Here is a 16,527-nt window from a genome sequence, read left to right as displayed (position 1 = left end):
GGTCTTAATATATCAATTACTTGTTGGACTTCCATAAAAGTTTTGAAAATGCATAATTAAAAGAGGTTCATTCCTGAAATTGAATTTTTTTCGTTTTTTAATGGCTGCCTTTGTTAAGATTAAATAGCAACAGTAATTTTAGTAATTATCACATGTGGGTCTGACTCCTGAAGATTTTAGCCATCTGTTTATCACAGACTGTGCTATAAAAGTTGATTTTTTTTTTTGCAAGCTCTGATATTTCAGATAGCTCATAAATTACTGTTGTGAATTTTGCATAACTTCTCATTCCATGTTCCTGAGTGGTTACATTGCTCCTTTAACTGTCCTGAAACAGAATGGGCTTGATTAACCATCTTCCAATTTCCTATGGCCATTTTCCCTGGCTGCTGGTATCCTTTCTAAGTGGCACATGGCCCCTTTTAGAGGTTCCCTTGGCTTCCCCAGGGCAGCAGTTTAAAACAACCAAGGGCTTGCATATTGTGCAGAAGAGAGAAATAGGGAAATGAGTCACTGGCCATGGATGGATGCGGTGCTGCACTGGAGTTCAGACCAGGTCTCTGCTAGTTTTTCATGAAATCCACTGTGTGAATTCAGAAAGGGCATTTTGGGCCTGAGGGGGCTGAGCATGCCCTTCTAAAGAGCTTAAATGCTGCTCTTTGCTCTTGTTAGTTTCCATTGAATGACACTTGAACAGTTCTGATGTCAGGACAATAATAATAATCCATCCAGTACTGGAGGTGTATAATATACTTACGTATATATATGTATGTGTCTGTGTATCTGCCATGTGTGTATGCATGCACACACATTTGTGTGCACGTGTGGATTGGATTTTTCAGGACTTTGAATCATAATTGGCAACTTAGCCAATGCTGTTAACTAAGCTGTTGGTGTACCTGATATCACTTTAATTTCCTGCATCAGTATTAAAAACTGTTTTACATCTTTCTCTGTTATTGTCTTCTTTTGTAGAGACTGTGCATAAAGTTATGTTTCTGTTTAGATGATATTTTAATTCTTTGTCACTGATGTGCTCAGATTGTAGTTATGAAACAAACTTGTCAACAGTGTTTCTTAATGTCAGAATTAACCTCATTCTTTATCATTCCCTCCAAAAAAAGAAAAATTGTGCTATTTACAGTTGAGTAGGTCACAGTGCTGATGTTTCCAAGTGTGGTAACAGACTGCATAGAAAATTACATGTGTGCTGCTGTGTGAAGGAGGCAAACATTTTTGAGGAGATAATTGCCATATCTTTTCTTGACCTTTAAAATATGGCCTTTCTCTTGATGTAACTTCAATGGAAATTTGTATTTATTTGAAGCTGACAAAGAGAAGGATGTTTTTGAGTAATTTCCTTTTAAGAAAATACAAATAGTGCAATTTACTACTGTGAGAAACTGGAAAAACTAGGTATTGCATAATCACAAATGTAGTTTTTAAAAGGCTTTATGAAGTATATTACCTTAATACTGATCTTTGAACTTGTAGTCATAGCATAAAGTTTAACATGAGCGACAGCAACATCCTGACCAATTATCCAAATTATCCAGACATCCCAAAATGTTCAGAACACAACACACAGAGTCTTTGGATTAAGAGGTTAACTCCTGGAACATCAAAAGAAGTGCATGATAATAAAAACAAATAGTACAAAAATTTGAGGTAACTTCCTTGCTTAATTAATTAGGTAGACCAGGTGGAAGCGAAGAGGCCAGAGCTGGTGCTCAGTATGTCTATAAAGCTGAGCAACATGACAGCACAATGGAGGAGGAACAAAGATTTTTTTAATATACTTCTATCCTGTGTCACAGTTTGAAATTGTCCTGGTTTATGTCCCTTTTGGCAAACTTACATAAAAGTGACCCTGTACTGTATTTTATGACCAGATGACTTTTTTCCCAGTGGCTAATTTGTATCAGACCCCCATCTTAAAGAGACACAGAAATGAGTAGGAAGTCCACGCCGGTTTGTCTCAATGAGCTTTCATTGCATGCTTTCATTATTTTTGCTCGTTTTTGCCACTGATCATCCATAAATTGTTGGAAATGAGTGATTAAGGAAGTGCTGCTTAGTGTTAGTGGCACATGCACATTCTTGGTATGTTTTTTGTGGGTGAGAGGAAATCGTGTACTGCACAAACAAAAAGGAAAACTCCTGCTGGGAACCTTTCAAGGAAATTTAACTTGCGTAATGTTTTGATCTTGGTGTTTATTACAGAAAATAAGAGTAATATTTCACCAGCTATTGTTATGTGTCAGCTAGTCTCTCCATCTGCTTGCCTTTCCTTGATGGCTCTTCCCAAATTCTCAGTTTATTTTAATAAAAACACCACTTAAAAATGTAGCAGTTTGTTCATATGCTGAAGGCAGGTGAGCTGGACCAGTGGTCAGAACATTTATTGTGTTGTGCTTGCTACTGTAGAAAGATTTGGCTGTTGTGGCTGCAAAGCCCTGCCTGTGTTAGCAGCTGCAGCTTTAACCCCTGCAAGTAAAACATGGGAGTGCAGGTTCCTCACAAAATAGTGAAATGCAGGAGTTTCTGCTTTTAAAGGCAGATTTCTTCCCTTCATCTCTTTTAAAAATATGTTTTGTAAGTAAAATTACTTTTCTGGGGAGAGGGTTAATTGTTATTAACAATTTTGAAACTGCTTTTTTTGGCTGTACTGTTGGTAGCTTGCTGAACAACCATAGTGTGTATGTCTTCCATCTACTCAGTATTTTGTCTGATCCACTTTATTAATAGCAATGACTTTTCCTATTTCATTGCACTTTGAAATAGGACTGAACTAAGCTTAAGTTTCTGATGTATTGTGTTGCAGTGCATTGTATGTACAAATTCCAAGTAACTAAACAAAGGAATAAATACAGTGAAAAGTGAATTTCTTGGTGGGTATGAAAATTCTAATTTCTGTATTCTTCCTTATAGAAAATCTGTACTCCTAACTCAGTTGTTTGTACCAGTACAACTTTGGTACAACTATAGGTGTAGACTACTGTAAAAGACATTTTACAGTGTGTCATGACAATGTAGGAAGTATGTTCAAAGTTAGCTTTGAAGTATTTACATTTAGAAACTTTTTCACTTACGTGAAACAGTTTTCTTTGTAAAGAAATTGTTCCTATATTGCAAAGCACTGGAAAATAAGTGGCTTGGAAGTATTTTCCAATATGAAATCCTCTAATTAAGATTAGTTTTTAAAATTTGCCTTGATTTTTCTGTAAAATGGATTTGGAGAGTTCAAGATTCTTGAACATTGTTTGCAAACACTATTTGACTGTGCTTTATGCTTACTTCTACCCCTGACTGCAATACCCACAGGCCACTGTGTGTATGGCTCACCAAATAGTCTTGAGGTGCCCTGTTGACAGTGGATGTTTATTTGGCATTTAAGCTCATATTTATTTGTCTATAAAGTCATTTAGCATGAACTGAGACTTTAATGCTCTGATCTCTATGAAACGTTTACCAGTATGCAACTGAATTATTGTAGATTATATTACAACCCATTTACTCATTCCATTAGTAATACCAGAGACAAAAATTGTTTAATCAGTCACATCAAAGGCAGCTGTTTGGGTTTGTATTTTTAACATAAACTAACATGTTAAGTTCAGATATGAAGTCCAGTTTTTAAACTGGAGTCCTTTAAAATGACACCACCTAAAATTTATTAGAGTTTGTTGTTGTTTAGAAGCAGATCCTGATGATTCTGGAATTTGATTTGGCAAGTAGCTTGATTATGGTTTATCCTTCTTCTGATTAAAATAAAAGTATACTTAGCTGACAGTTGTACAAACCCATAACATAATCTGTAGGATATAAAGTGCAGAGTTAAGGACTCTAAATGTAAATCTTGCATTAAGGATGGTGCCTATCCTGAACCTTTCTGTGGCTGCTGCTTCCACTAAAATCTCAGAAACAGCTTGTGCATGGCTAAATGTAGAATGTGTTTGTAATTTGCAATGTAGAGGATAGCCCCATCTAATATTAACTATGAGAAGAGTTTATAGAACAGCTGGGAAGGGAAGATGAGAAGGTTCAGTATAACTTGTTGGCTTGTAATATTGACAAGTGTTACACTAAACTTTGAAAACATGTTCAAATTACAGCTTTACGCTACCAAGTCCTTCACTTGTACTTCTGAAGAGGAAAAAATATTCTTGCCTTACAGGTATATGTATTAGCAAATTAGAGTTTGGTGAGTGTTTGGCTTGCTTTTGTGAATCTGTGACTGGAATCTGTAACTCTGCAGTAGATTAATGTGAAATGAAAATACCTTTATAAAAGTCACATCTGTTTGCAGTGATGTCTGCTGTCCTTTCACAATGACTGTAAGAGCATGAAAATTACTACAAGTAAGTCAAAAGAGGTTGGCAATCCTGCTTGTGTTATTTTTTGTTTTTCAAAATCTTGACTTGAAAACACATATTCTTTTTTTCCCTAAATGTCTGAATTTAGACATTTAGGATCAACGGCCGTACAGGACAGGTAAATAACATCCATGTATCTCTCAGTTTAAGGCCATACCGTGTTTCACTGAGAGTGAGGTAAAAAGAAATTCAAGAATCAGTGGCCAGGAGAGAGAGACTTGCTAGATGAGGAATAATGGCTTAATGTGAATTTGGTTTTGTAGCTATATAAAATATTTTATCAGGTTTTTATAAGACTTCTTGCTTAAGTCAGTTTGGGACATTATATGCAAAAATCTGCTGTTTTTATATTAGCATAGGAGATCAGTGGTTTGTTGAATATAAGTAACAGTTCTGTATCTGGGGACAGCTGAGGGGGAAATAAGGGGATGTTTGGTTGTTGCACACATTGGATCAAGATGTGATGAGATGTGATCTGTGCTCCGTTTCATTGAAGTAGTTAAATGTCAGTTGGTTGCTTCCATAAATTAGATGGTACTTCGTTTAAAGAGGCCTCAGTGTAAGGTACAAAAAAGTAGGCTACCAGGAGATAGGCTGATGGTAAAGTTTATTTGGTACAGCTTTTCTGCACTGGCTGTCTCACTGCCACTTCGTTATCTGGGCAGGGGTTCACCCTTTCTGCAGCTGTGAATGGAGTTGAGATTATAATTACTTTCTGTGACCAATTCTGTAATGTAGATAGAAAATCAAAATGTGTCAGGTTAGTTTGTGTTCTGGCAGTGTTTTAATGTGTTTGAGCTATGGAAATTCATAGTTGAACCGATGATGTATTTTTACCCCGATATTAGTAACAACAAGATGAACCGAGTGTTGTTAGTAATACTGGGGTAAAAATACTGTACAAAGAAAATGTTATTATTTTGAAATCTGGTTTTCTGACTGACTTCTCTGGCACGCTGTGAGAAACTGCATTAGGTGACACATTATGAGTAGTAGAGGCATCTGTAAAACTACTCACTTTTGGAAGCTAGCACTGGAGCATTAGTTATTCCACCTCACCCCAGCCAGGAATGGGCTGCATTGCTGAACTTTTGTGCTTTCCCCACGCCTACGTTGCCCTGAACTTGCACGTTTGTGCTGTAAATGTCGCATGCTTATGCTTTGTAGAATTTCCACCGTTTCAGCTAAGAGCCTTAACACGTAGCTGGAAGCCTGCAAATGGAATAAGAGGAGAGTATTTTCCTTTGCTGCTCTCTTAGTGGATAAATTGAGGATTTTTTTTACACTTTTTATTTGGTTTTAGAATAGCTTACAGAGTTCTGCATGAGCAAAAATGCTAAAACATGTTTAAACATGTTAAATAATTCTACTGCTTGTAAAGTGTACAGATGGTACAGCTACCAATGCTAAGGTTGAATCTCTTAGTTTATCACTGATATAACCTGAAGCACTGGCTTTTAAAATATTTTTTTCTTCCTAAGGCACTTATTTTTAGGCAGAAATAAGTAGCTTTTAAATTTTGTTTGGATAGAGCATTCTTAATGCCCTCTGTAGGCCTGTCTGTTTGTGGTAAAGGACAGCTGTGTATCTAAAAACCCAGAGATGTATTTATTTTTTTCTTTTTTTTTCTTTTACTTGTTAGTTTATAATAGAATTCATGTAACAATTTAGTTTAAAACTGAAGTGTTTCATGGAAAAATTTGCCATCCTTTGGGAAGGAAGTATTCACACATGCAAGATCCCTGAAATGGCTGTGATTCAGACCCCTTTCTTAGTCAATGGAAACAGGCAGCTGCCTCTAAGAATTTGGCATATCTGAGTTAGAGCCTTCAAGAGGCAATGTGAGCATCTTCCCATCTCAGTGTGTTTGGATTTATTTCAATAAATGATCAGAAACATTAAATAGATTTGCTGTTAGTTTTAGTTGGAGGATGTGATTTGTTGTATAAAAGTAGCTGGTTTATGCATGAGGACTATCTTACTAAGATTTGAATATTTAAATATTTCCACATTACTGTCTTCATTTGAGTCTCCATTGACATCAAATAGTGACTGTTCAGAACAAGCAAAACTTTGTCTCTATTTTAAATCTATTTAAACACTTGTGTTGCTTTATAATAAAATTTAAAAATACTTTACAGATTTACTATAATTGCAATTTTAATTCACAGAAGAAAATTTCCAGGGTATTTTGTCTTAATAGTTGAAAGGTTTAATATAATTGTCTTAATCATAGAAAGGCAATAAACATTTTCCTAATGGATTTTCATTTATTAAATGAAACTTTACTAGGCAGGCACCACTTTTCATTCCTTCTCTGAAAGCAGTGGGTTTTTGATACTGATAACCATGTGATATTTAGACCTGTCGTCTGTATTACTTAGTATTATTGAAATTACTTTACGTTATGAATTGCTCTATATTTGTAATCGCTTATTCTGAACTTACAAGGAAGGAGCTTACACATCTGTAGTGAAAATTTGTGAGACAGAACAATTTTATTTACAAAGGAGGGGGAGGAGGGAGAACCAAAGACTTTCTCCCATCCCTGTTTTTTTTTTTTTTTTTTTTTGCTGCCTTTTTCAAGAGTTTCCCAGCTTATTAATAGGAACTCCCAGCATTCTGGTGCTTTGACCAGTTCCTAGAAGTGTGCTTTCTTCTTGAGCTTATTCACCCTATCAGGGCATTAGTAATAGACATGACTTCAGGGGATTTACTTTTGTTTTCTTTACTTATTTTAGAACTTTAAAAGTGACCTTTGTGCTTGTACATGTCATTTGCTTTTGGTAACTGTCTTCAGGGTTTCATTCTGCCAGAAGCACAATCACAAATTCCAAATCTTTCTTTATACTTAACGTTACTTATCTTAATGCTCTGCCAAGCTACAAAGAAGTTGGAAAACATCTATTTATCTTCCTATCAGGCTAGTCTAGCAGGAAAGATTCTTTCTGATCCAAAAGTAAATGATTAGAGGGAGACTCATAGTGTCAGAAATCCCACAGCTCCCATGGTGTTGTTGCAGGTGGCATTGGAAAGTCTGGGAAACTTGGTAGGTGGAGGGAGTGGATCCTCTGAGAGCTAATAGTGAGAGCTGGGCTAGTGAATGGAACAACAGAGCAAACTTGTAGGGGAAAGGGAACTGGAACAGTGACCATTTTACTGTGATTATCCTTTCATTTCTCATTTCCGTTCTCCCCAGAAGAGAAGTTGGATGTCCACAGATCTGCATCCATCCCTTTTAGGGCGAGCTGCAGCAGGGTAGTCGTGTGCATCTGACAGCTGTAGGTTGTGATGATTTTATTCCAGTTAGTGTCTGCTTGCATTTTGGCTGCTATACTGTCTAGCTTTTCCTCATTTTAAGAAATTGGTATGTATTTGGTATTCTGATAAAAAATTTGTAAGCAATAATACTTCATATGTACTATTTCTCTGTTAAATTTACAAGAGTGATGCCTAATATGGAAGAGCCAGCTGCTTGCTTGAGTTATTTCAATCCATGTATTTGAAACAGCACCTTAACTGCTAGGCAATAAATGAATCCCATCTTATCATTCTCACTGGAGTCCATCTTGCATTGGATAATTAGATAGATCCTAGGGAAAAAGGGAGAAAAAACTGTTTTTTATTCTGGTCCCAAGGACTCAAGTCTGCAAGGAGTCCATCTTGGTGCTTAGGTTATTTCACTGAATTATTTGTATGCAGTGGTGTCAACAGGAATGTTTGATGGGTATGGACCCCAAACCATGCTATAGCATTGTGGTTTGGATGTTCCTCTGGGACACTGAAGAAGGGACATAAGTGTTCTTTGGCAGAGGAGTCACTGCAGTGAGTGTACTGGATCCTGAATAGATGGCCTCCTCCCCAGGCTATTAAGTAAAGACATCTTTTACTTGAGCTCTACTTGAGGGAATTTTGGTCCTTCACTTCTAACTTGGAAGGTATAACTCTAATGCCTATTGTTACATGTCTTTAGCCAGTACCCAAAGAAATAATTTTGGGTTTTTTTTGCAAAGAAAACTTTTATTTTTTCCAAATTTTGAGAATTTTCTGGATTTTATTACTTAACCTGTGTGGCTGTTAGGTTTGATAGGGTTCAGTATTTTGGCTGCCTATTCTTGCTCCATTGACAGCATGGTAACAACTGTGAAACCATTTGAGAAAAGATACTAACAGAAAAATCAGCTGAAAGTTGCTGGGAATGTTTTATGACTGAATTTTTCATGTTTGTATTGTGTGGAAAATAAATATAAGCTTTAAACTATACTTGTAATGAAAAGTGCTCATTTTAATCTTAAAATCCCTATAGGCTGTGAAGGTTCTGTGAGGGAAGAGGTGGTGTAGGAGAAGATAATGCTAGTTATAGCATGAAGTATTTGATTCTTGTATGGGCAAGGAAATGTTGGTTTTCTTTTTCCCCTACTTCTTGAATCTGATGCCTGAATATATTAATTTTTTATTAAAATTTTCTTAGCTTGCTTCATGAAGGTTCTGAATCATTAGCAGCTACATTTTTAAAATGAGCTGAGTTTTCCTAAAACTACAGCATCTGTTTTTGACTTAGTAATTTGTGTAGTTTCATGAGGTAATGACCCCTTGACTAAATATCAGTGTGCTAAATGTAGATTGTGTTTAATGTTGCCTGATGCAAAAGTGTTCTCCTTTACTTATTAAAAACTTGTTTGTGGACTGCCTTGAATAGGTCACAGCAAAGATTGCTCCAAGTCTGATGTCAAACCATAGAAAGGGGTGAAATGCTTGACACTCATCTCTTCACTAATGCTAACAAATTGAGAAAGAGGGGGTGTCACATGCTAAAAATGTAATTGGGGTTAATATATAACATCCCCAACCTCATACCCAGTGTAATTCTCCCTTTTTTAGTGCCTCCACTTCTCCTGCAGATGTTATCATGTGTGTTTGTTGCCATCAGCCCCTCACTGAACAAATCTTGAGGTTACTAAGACTCCTTTCTGTCACGTGAGAACAATGGGTGTCGTGTGTACTTTAAATGTGCCATGATTGCAGAAATGTTTCCCAGGCTTTCCCCATGGGTCAGGGCATAGTGTAAAAAGTGGTGTTTACCTACTTTGCAAGAGGTCAAGATGTCCAAGAAGAACTGTGTTGACATATTCAGCACCATAGAAACTTAGTACTCTCTGGTTTTGTGTGTAACATATAATTTTTATTTCATTGATGATAGGGAATTTTATTATTTTTTTTCCAGCACAATTTGCAACCAGATTAAAATGTTGAATCAGTAAAAGCCATTCCATGCCCTGCATGAGCAATGTAGATCCAAAAATGTCAATTTTATAGGAGCTAATAATATGTTCATCAAAATCTCTATAGTCTGGTAATATTCCAACAAAGAAATGCTTTTTTTTAAAGTAAGGATGGGGCTGTAGTTCTTTCAGTTTACCAGGAACTTTGCCTCTTGCAAAAAGAGATGATAGCATACTGAAAGGTTTTCTAATCATTCATTGTCATTTAAACAAAAGAACTCTTGGTAAATATCTCTATATATATATGCTAAAATCCATATAGCATTAGACAGCATTAAAAACTATGCTTAAATTTCTGAAGAATGTTTTCCTCACAATGTGTTTCTTCTCACAACTGGCAGAGCAAAAAAATTGGCAAGAAATTGCTTGATTGGTTTCATTTATTTATTAATTCTTTCCTAAAAAATAACAACTTGTGATTTTCTGGCCCAGGTTTTGCCACATTATCTTCCACAGTGTCTTTCCTGGAATATGGTGCATGTCTTACCTTAGCATTGCTAGAATGGCAGTTGTCAGAGATTTCCTTTTAAACTTTCCAGAGTTTCCATGAGGCTCTTAATGGAGAGAGGAGCAGGCAGGAGTTTTCTTGCCTATGCACTGTCCTTGTGAGTCAGGAGAGATCCCTGTGCCAGCTGCTGGGTATGTCAGAGGCCTGAAACCTGGTGGACAGCCAGTGTACAAAGCAAGGTCTTCACTTGTTACTGGTACCAGATTAATGGCAAAGAATGTTGTGTTGTTACATTTGTATAATTCAAAGTAGTTACAGAATTTTAAATGGAAAAAAAAAAAAACCACCCAACACTTTTGTCTCCATTATCAAGAAAATTCCCCTTTCCTTATTGAAAAGCTGTAAGGACCTATCACCAGACATGTTATCTTCTAAAGTAAAAACAGTCTCTAGGTGTTATGTGTTGACACATACAACACATTAAGACTTTTCCTGCTATACATGGCATAATAGTCATCCCTCAACACAAATATACTGCAGGGGAGAGGTGGTTTCCTTGGTAATTATGCTGAGTTGCTTGTATGACATCTGTTATTCCTTCAGGACTGTTATTGCCATTTGTACTTCATTGGGTTTTTCAGATGAAGAATTACCTTTTTTGGCCATGTGTTGTTTTTTAATATCTTTGGCTATTTGTCATCTAGGATGACTTATCTGTGTTAATCATAATAGCAAAGAAACATGGTAACATTTTGATGATACAGAGTAGCAATTAAAAATTTGTCCGAACACTTGAAAAATAATTAAAACCGTTCCTGATAAAATTAGGCTTTTCTGGAAACATGAACCCTTAGGCCTGGTGCTCCAGGCAGCATAAGTAGCTCAGGATTAAGCTATAAAAACTTCTGATTGTCTTGACAATTGAATTTTAAAGAATTAGAAGTCTGAGAGTCAGATATCGCTAAGGCTGTACAAACCACAAGATCCTTAGAATGTGTTTGTAGGACAGCTTTTATTTGTAGGCATTGAGAGCTTCAAATGCTCTTTTTTTTTCCACTCCCCCCATTAGTGCAGAGAGAAGATGACAGATACCACTGAGCTCCTGGCAAGTTGCAGTCTGCTGGGATTGATGTGTTAAATATCTTTCCTTTAATAAAATACTTCACTTGGTTAAGTGCTCATGTTAAAGAACTAGGTGGATTTTGAAAATATGCTGTGAGTGAAAGTGTAGGTGATCTGTGGACTTCTAAGCTGTGAAACTTTGAAGTTTAAAAAAAAAAAGAGGTGGGGGTTTGAGGGTATAATCTGTCAGTTATTTTACCCAATTCTCTTGATAAACAGTTAAATTAGTTTCTATTAGATTATAGTAATTTGCTTCCAAAATTCTTGTTTATCATATTTTTTTCCTCTTCCACAAGAGACTCCTTTAATGTGTCAGTCAGTCTGTAAGGTGTCAGAATTCTGCTTAGGAACAGTAGGGAACCATGCAGGGCATTGACTTTCAGGAGTGGCTTTTGCTTTATGAATAATCTGAAACTCGGCTGGAAGAATTTGTAAGGTATTGGGTGTGTTTTGTTTTCCTGCTCAGCAGTTACCAGAGATGTTGTTATGGGCTTATAGTGCAATGACAGCTGGTACTTTATTCTAGATACCTTCATGGAAAAAGACTTCAAAGAGGAGAGCTACTAAAACAAAAATCACTTGAGAAAGAGAAGTACTGTCTTCCTTCAAACTGGCGGTGTTCATGCTTCCTAAACACTGATCCTGAGTCCATTTTGGAAACGTGTCCCTCTCCTTTACTGACATGCAGAGAAGTTTAGGTATGAATTGAAGACCAAAGATCAGACTCTTTTTGACACTTCTGCCTTTCTTTTAAGCATGAATTAATTTTTTAATTTTGCTCTTCATGGTCCAGTTCATCTCTTTCTCCCTCTTGGTGTACACAGCCTTCCCTCTTCTCTGGAGGGAAGCCTGCCCTCTTCTCTGCATGTCCCTGGAGAGTAGGAATAACCCCAGTGAATACAAAAGTGAGGGTGCTTTCTGAGCCCCTTCTCTCTGTTCATGTCACTCCTTTTTTTTTTTTTTTTTTTTTTTTTTTGATATCTTCAGGGACTGTTTGAAGAACCAGCCATGCTTTATATAACTTCATCTGTTTCCATTGATGAAAATGTGTCCTGGTTACAGATTCAAATTTTCTAATCTTAAGAGTGGCAAATAGTCTTTCTAATAGTAGGCTTTGTGTTAGACAAGATTTTTTGAAAAGGAATATATTTTTCCAGGTCTTCTTGCTTCCCTTATTTCTTTCCCACCCTTTTCCCCTCATGCACAGAAATGTAACCTGAAGTTGTAGCAGTATTCATAGTGTACAGCAGTGAGTGTATGAAAGCCCACCACCTTAATATGCATTTCCATTGTCCACTTAATTTTATAATTTCGAGCTTAATTTTGTGTATATTGCGATTTTTTTTTTTTTTTTTTTTTACTTCTCCAACTTAATCAGGATCCCAGCATTATTTGGCCAATGAAAAGTAAATGTCAAATGAAAATTTGACTACCTTAAAATAGAAGTACTCCAGGGGGTAGCTTGTCTTACTGAAAATGAAGCCAGAGGTTGTCCAGAGAGGTTTTGGAGTCTCCAAGCTTGGAGGTACTCAAAAGATTCCTGGGCAACCAGCTTTAGGTGTCTCTGCTTGAGCAGGGGGTGGACCAGGTGACCTCTGGAGGTCCTTGCCAACCTCAATTATTCTGTGATTCTCCAGAGGTTTTCTCCATGTGCACAGGGGGGAAAATTCTGTACCTTTCAGTCTTTTCAAATAGCAGCTATTTGGCAGGTACTCTAATGTATGTAAGTATGAACTAATGTGCCTGGAACATTAATGTTTTCATAGGGCACAATCTTATGGGTGCCTAATTGAGATTAAGTATTTACCTATGTGCTTTAAGTGTCTTAATTTCTTTTTTATCCTGGACCATTACCAAGTATTCATTAGTGTCTGTGACAGAATATTTCTATTTATCACTTCACTGAAGTTCTTTAAAGTATTAAGATTTCACTATATTTAAATGAGTGTGAATCCTAGTGTGTGTGTGCTGTGCAATATAAAAATTTTTCTGCCTTGAGCAGAATGGAGTGAGTTGTCAGTGGTAATCTTCCTGTTCTGCAGAGGATTGGTGGAGGAGAGGAACAAGAGATCAGTGCTCATGGTTAGGATGCCTGGGGTCCTCGTTCATGGTTGGATGCCATGATTATATAGAGAACATAATTTTCAGGGTAAATGTCATATAAAAATTACCCTTAAGTAAACCCCTACTTAAGCAGCAAGGGAAGATGTGATAAAAATAGAAAAAATAATAAAGTGAAACAAATTTTCTGCTTTTAACTATCAAGTAGTTTTTGTAATGAAATATCCCCAAGCTGGGGTGAACCTGTATGAAAAAGAAGTTGGATTTGCTTGTGGAGATGTATACTGGCAAACAAAGAAAAAAAAAAAAAGTAAAATTATTATTTAAATATCAGTCTGATGGTTCCTTAATGACCCGGATGCTTGAAGAAAGGATCCCAATCACTCTATTACTCCAAATTAGTTAAATGAGTGATACCAGTAAAAAGTAAATCTGAATTTTTTGTGTGTGTTATTTGGTGTATACATATTTGCGAATCAGCTGGCGGAGCGGTTGTTCCACTCGAGCAGGCGCGGCGGTCCGTGGCCTTGCGGAGCTGCGCGCCGGGCACGGGCTGGGAGCCGCGGCCGGGCGGGAGCGGGGAGCGGCAGTTCCGCAGCCGAGCGCTGGAGGGCTCCGCAGACTGACGGCTGCCCAGCGATTTTCAGGGAATTGCTGCATTGTACCTGCGCAGGGTTTAATGCTTGCCGGGCCATTTGGCTATTTGCCATAATTGGCTTTCCATTCCCTTGATTGGAATCATAGATAAAAATTTGCTAATCCACTTTCTTTGCTGAAAGTATTAGAAAAGTAATCCATCTTTTAAAAATGCTCGAACAAAATCATATGGTATAAAGAGTACTTTATGGAATAATGAGATTAATGAGAACTGTAAGTCATATGCAATTTAAAACGTTTTTCTATGGGTTTAAGGGGAAAAATGCAATCTGGGCACTATAAAGCCATAAGTACTTCCTTTTTTTATGCACTACCTTTTAAATGTGCATTACATGTTATGCTTTTGTCTACATGATAAAATGTGAGTATGTATTTAGGAAGAAGGATCTGCTGTTTACTTGTAGTTTTAAAAGCGTTTGAAAATACCTGATTCAAACTTCTTGGCTGTGTTTTTTTCCTCCCTCTCCCCTCTTCTGCCCACAGGGCATCAGAGCAAGGATTTTGGAAACCCTTGTAATGCTCATTCTTCTTGCACTGCTTATCCTTGGAATTGTATGGGTGGCTTCAGCACTCATAGACAATGATGCTGCCAGTATGGAGTCTTTATATGGTATGGAATGCAAAAGAACCTTCACCCACTTCCATTGTAAATACAGAAATGCGTGTTTCCAGTTAAATGTATTTCTAGTACATGCTATGTGAGTATTCCACAGGTTGTGAAGAAGGTGTCTTAATTCAGTTAGCACCATTTTGATGTTAAATTCTGTGACATAAGTAGCCTCTTGGTAATTAGCTAAAGCTGTGCTCAATGTTTTCTTTACAGACCTCTGGGAATTCTACCTCCCGTATTTATATTCCTGTATATCATTGATGGGATGCTTGTTACTGCTGTGTGAGTATTTTCCTCATTATTCCAAAAGATGAATGTTATTATGGTGGGGGATTTTTTTGTGTATTGTGTTCAATTTTTTTTATGGTTAAAGGAAACTTTTTGATTGTGAAAGTAGAGTGGGATTTTCTTTTTCTGATTAAATTTACATTTAGGTGTGAATTTGTTAGGTTTGGGTTCTGAAGTTTAAATAAATGTTACCTTAGATTTTCAATTTTTGAGAAACTTCACAACTCACCCAATTTTGGCTAATAACTTGTTAAAGCAGGTAGTTGGAAAATAGGGACTCCATTCTGCAAAGAAAAGCACAAATTTTAAATGAAATGTCTGCAGGAGGCTGGTAGTATGGTGAGAAAATGATTTTGGAACATTTTGTCCTATATTCAGTAAACTACCATTCTTCCTTTTGTAATTGAAAATGTTGCTGTATAGGCAGGAGTTGGAAGACAGTGCAGCCAGCTTTCATAATCACACAGCTGGTCTCTGGCCAGTCTGCAGGTCAGTTACACAACTGCATCTGAAACAAATGCAGTAAAAACCCAACCTTACACTGCTCCTAACCAGAGTTCAGTCATCCAAGTTTAGTGGGATAAGAAACATGATGGAAGGCTCAAAATCCCACTTATAGTCTCAGCCCCCTCCTTGAATAATTTCTAGAAACTTTCTGAGAGGGACAGAAGATCTCCCTTTTTAGATTACTATGGTTTCATCTATTCTCCAAGCTTGACAGGTTCAAAGCTTACATGGGGCTGTCACGGTGGAGAAAGGGTGGGGAATGATAATTTGTGATATCCTATAAACAGATCTATGAAAGAGACCTCGGTGAGTCTCCTTAGGTTCTCTGTATGTGCAGATTCTCAAACCCACTTTGGAGGAAGGTGGGAGGATTAAACAATGGGCTTCTCAACATCTTGCGCAGGCTCTTCCAGAGTGGCATTCACAGAGGTGCTGAACACTTTAATAGGAAGTTGGTTTGCAAAACTTAAAATCTGCCCTGCAGTTTGCTTCAGCAGAGCTGAAAACTCAGCCTCTATGCTGGGGCTGTTGTAAACCAGTTCACTGAAATCATTGCGATTAAATGCCAGTTTTTGGAAATGTGTAACTTAAGCAAATCACTGAGGTGAAGGCCCTCCAATCTGTTAGACCTGTGTAGCTGAAAGGGCAGTATACAGCAGTGGGGCAGCTGCTGGGACAGAACTTTAGATCTTCAGCTGGTTTAATTGCTGAAGCAGTGTTTGAGTAAAGCCTATTGCAGTGGTGATTTGGAGCATTACTTTATCTTTTCTCCTTTTCCTGCAGGATTCTTCTGCAGTAAAGGCAGACTAACTTAAGTCAGATTTTTGAATACTCTTGGTTTTTTATTCTAACACTCAGTAGCTACAGTGAAACACTAATTAATAAAAATAAATGCAATCCTCACAATAAAATCTTGTCTTGTTTTTTTTTTTTGGCAACAACGCTTTATTATGATGGAAACTATAGATGTTCATATCATCCATATTGTTATGAATTGTTTCATCTCTGACACATTTCAGTATTTGAAGGCAGTTTTCCCTAAACTGTTGTTTTCTACTAATAATTTTCTATTATCATGGTTGAGCCTTTCTCTCAAGAAGCACACACGCATCATCCCTGAAAACCGTCACAGGCTAGGATCAGAAAGGGCCCGTTGTTATTTCACAGAAAATAATC

The 16,527-nt window shown here is 37.0% G+C and overlaps 1 protein-coding gene across 3 annotated transcripts in view; it reads left to right on the top strand.

The window, feature by feature from the left end:
• Window positions 1-16,527, top strand: part of LMBR1 (limb development membrane protein 1) — a 69,277-nt gene that overhangs the window by 27,706 nt on the left and 25,044 nt on the right. For all 3 annotated transcript variants that reach the window (XM_053999007.1, XM_053998932.1, XM_053999082.1), the window contains 2 exons: window positions 14,430-14,556; window positions 14,770-14,838. In XM_053999007.1, the coding sequence (XP_053854982.1) occupies window positions 14,430-14,556; window positions 14,770-14,838 (196 nt within the window). The remainder of the gene's footprint in view (window positions 1-14,429; window positions 14,557-14,769; window positions 14,839-16,527) is intronic.

This window comes from Vidua macroura, chromosome 1, assembly GCF_024509145.1.
Source record: "Vidua macroura isolate BioBank_ID:100142 chromosome 1, ASM2450914v1, whole genome shotgun sequence".
In the NCBI taxonomy this organism is placed as follows: domain Eukaryota; kingdom Metazoa; phylum Chordata; class Aves; order Passeriformes; family Viduidae; genus Vidua; species Vidua macroura.
Note: the sequence above shows the minus strand (reverse complement) of the source record. Positions and strands in the feature narration are given on the sequence as shown.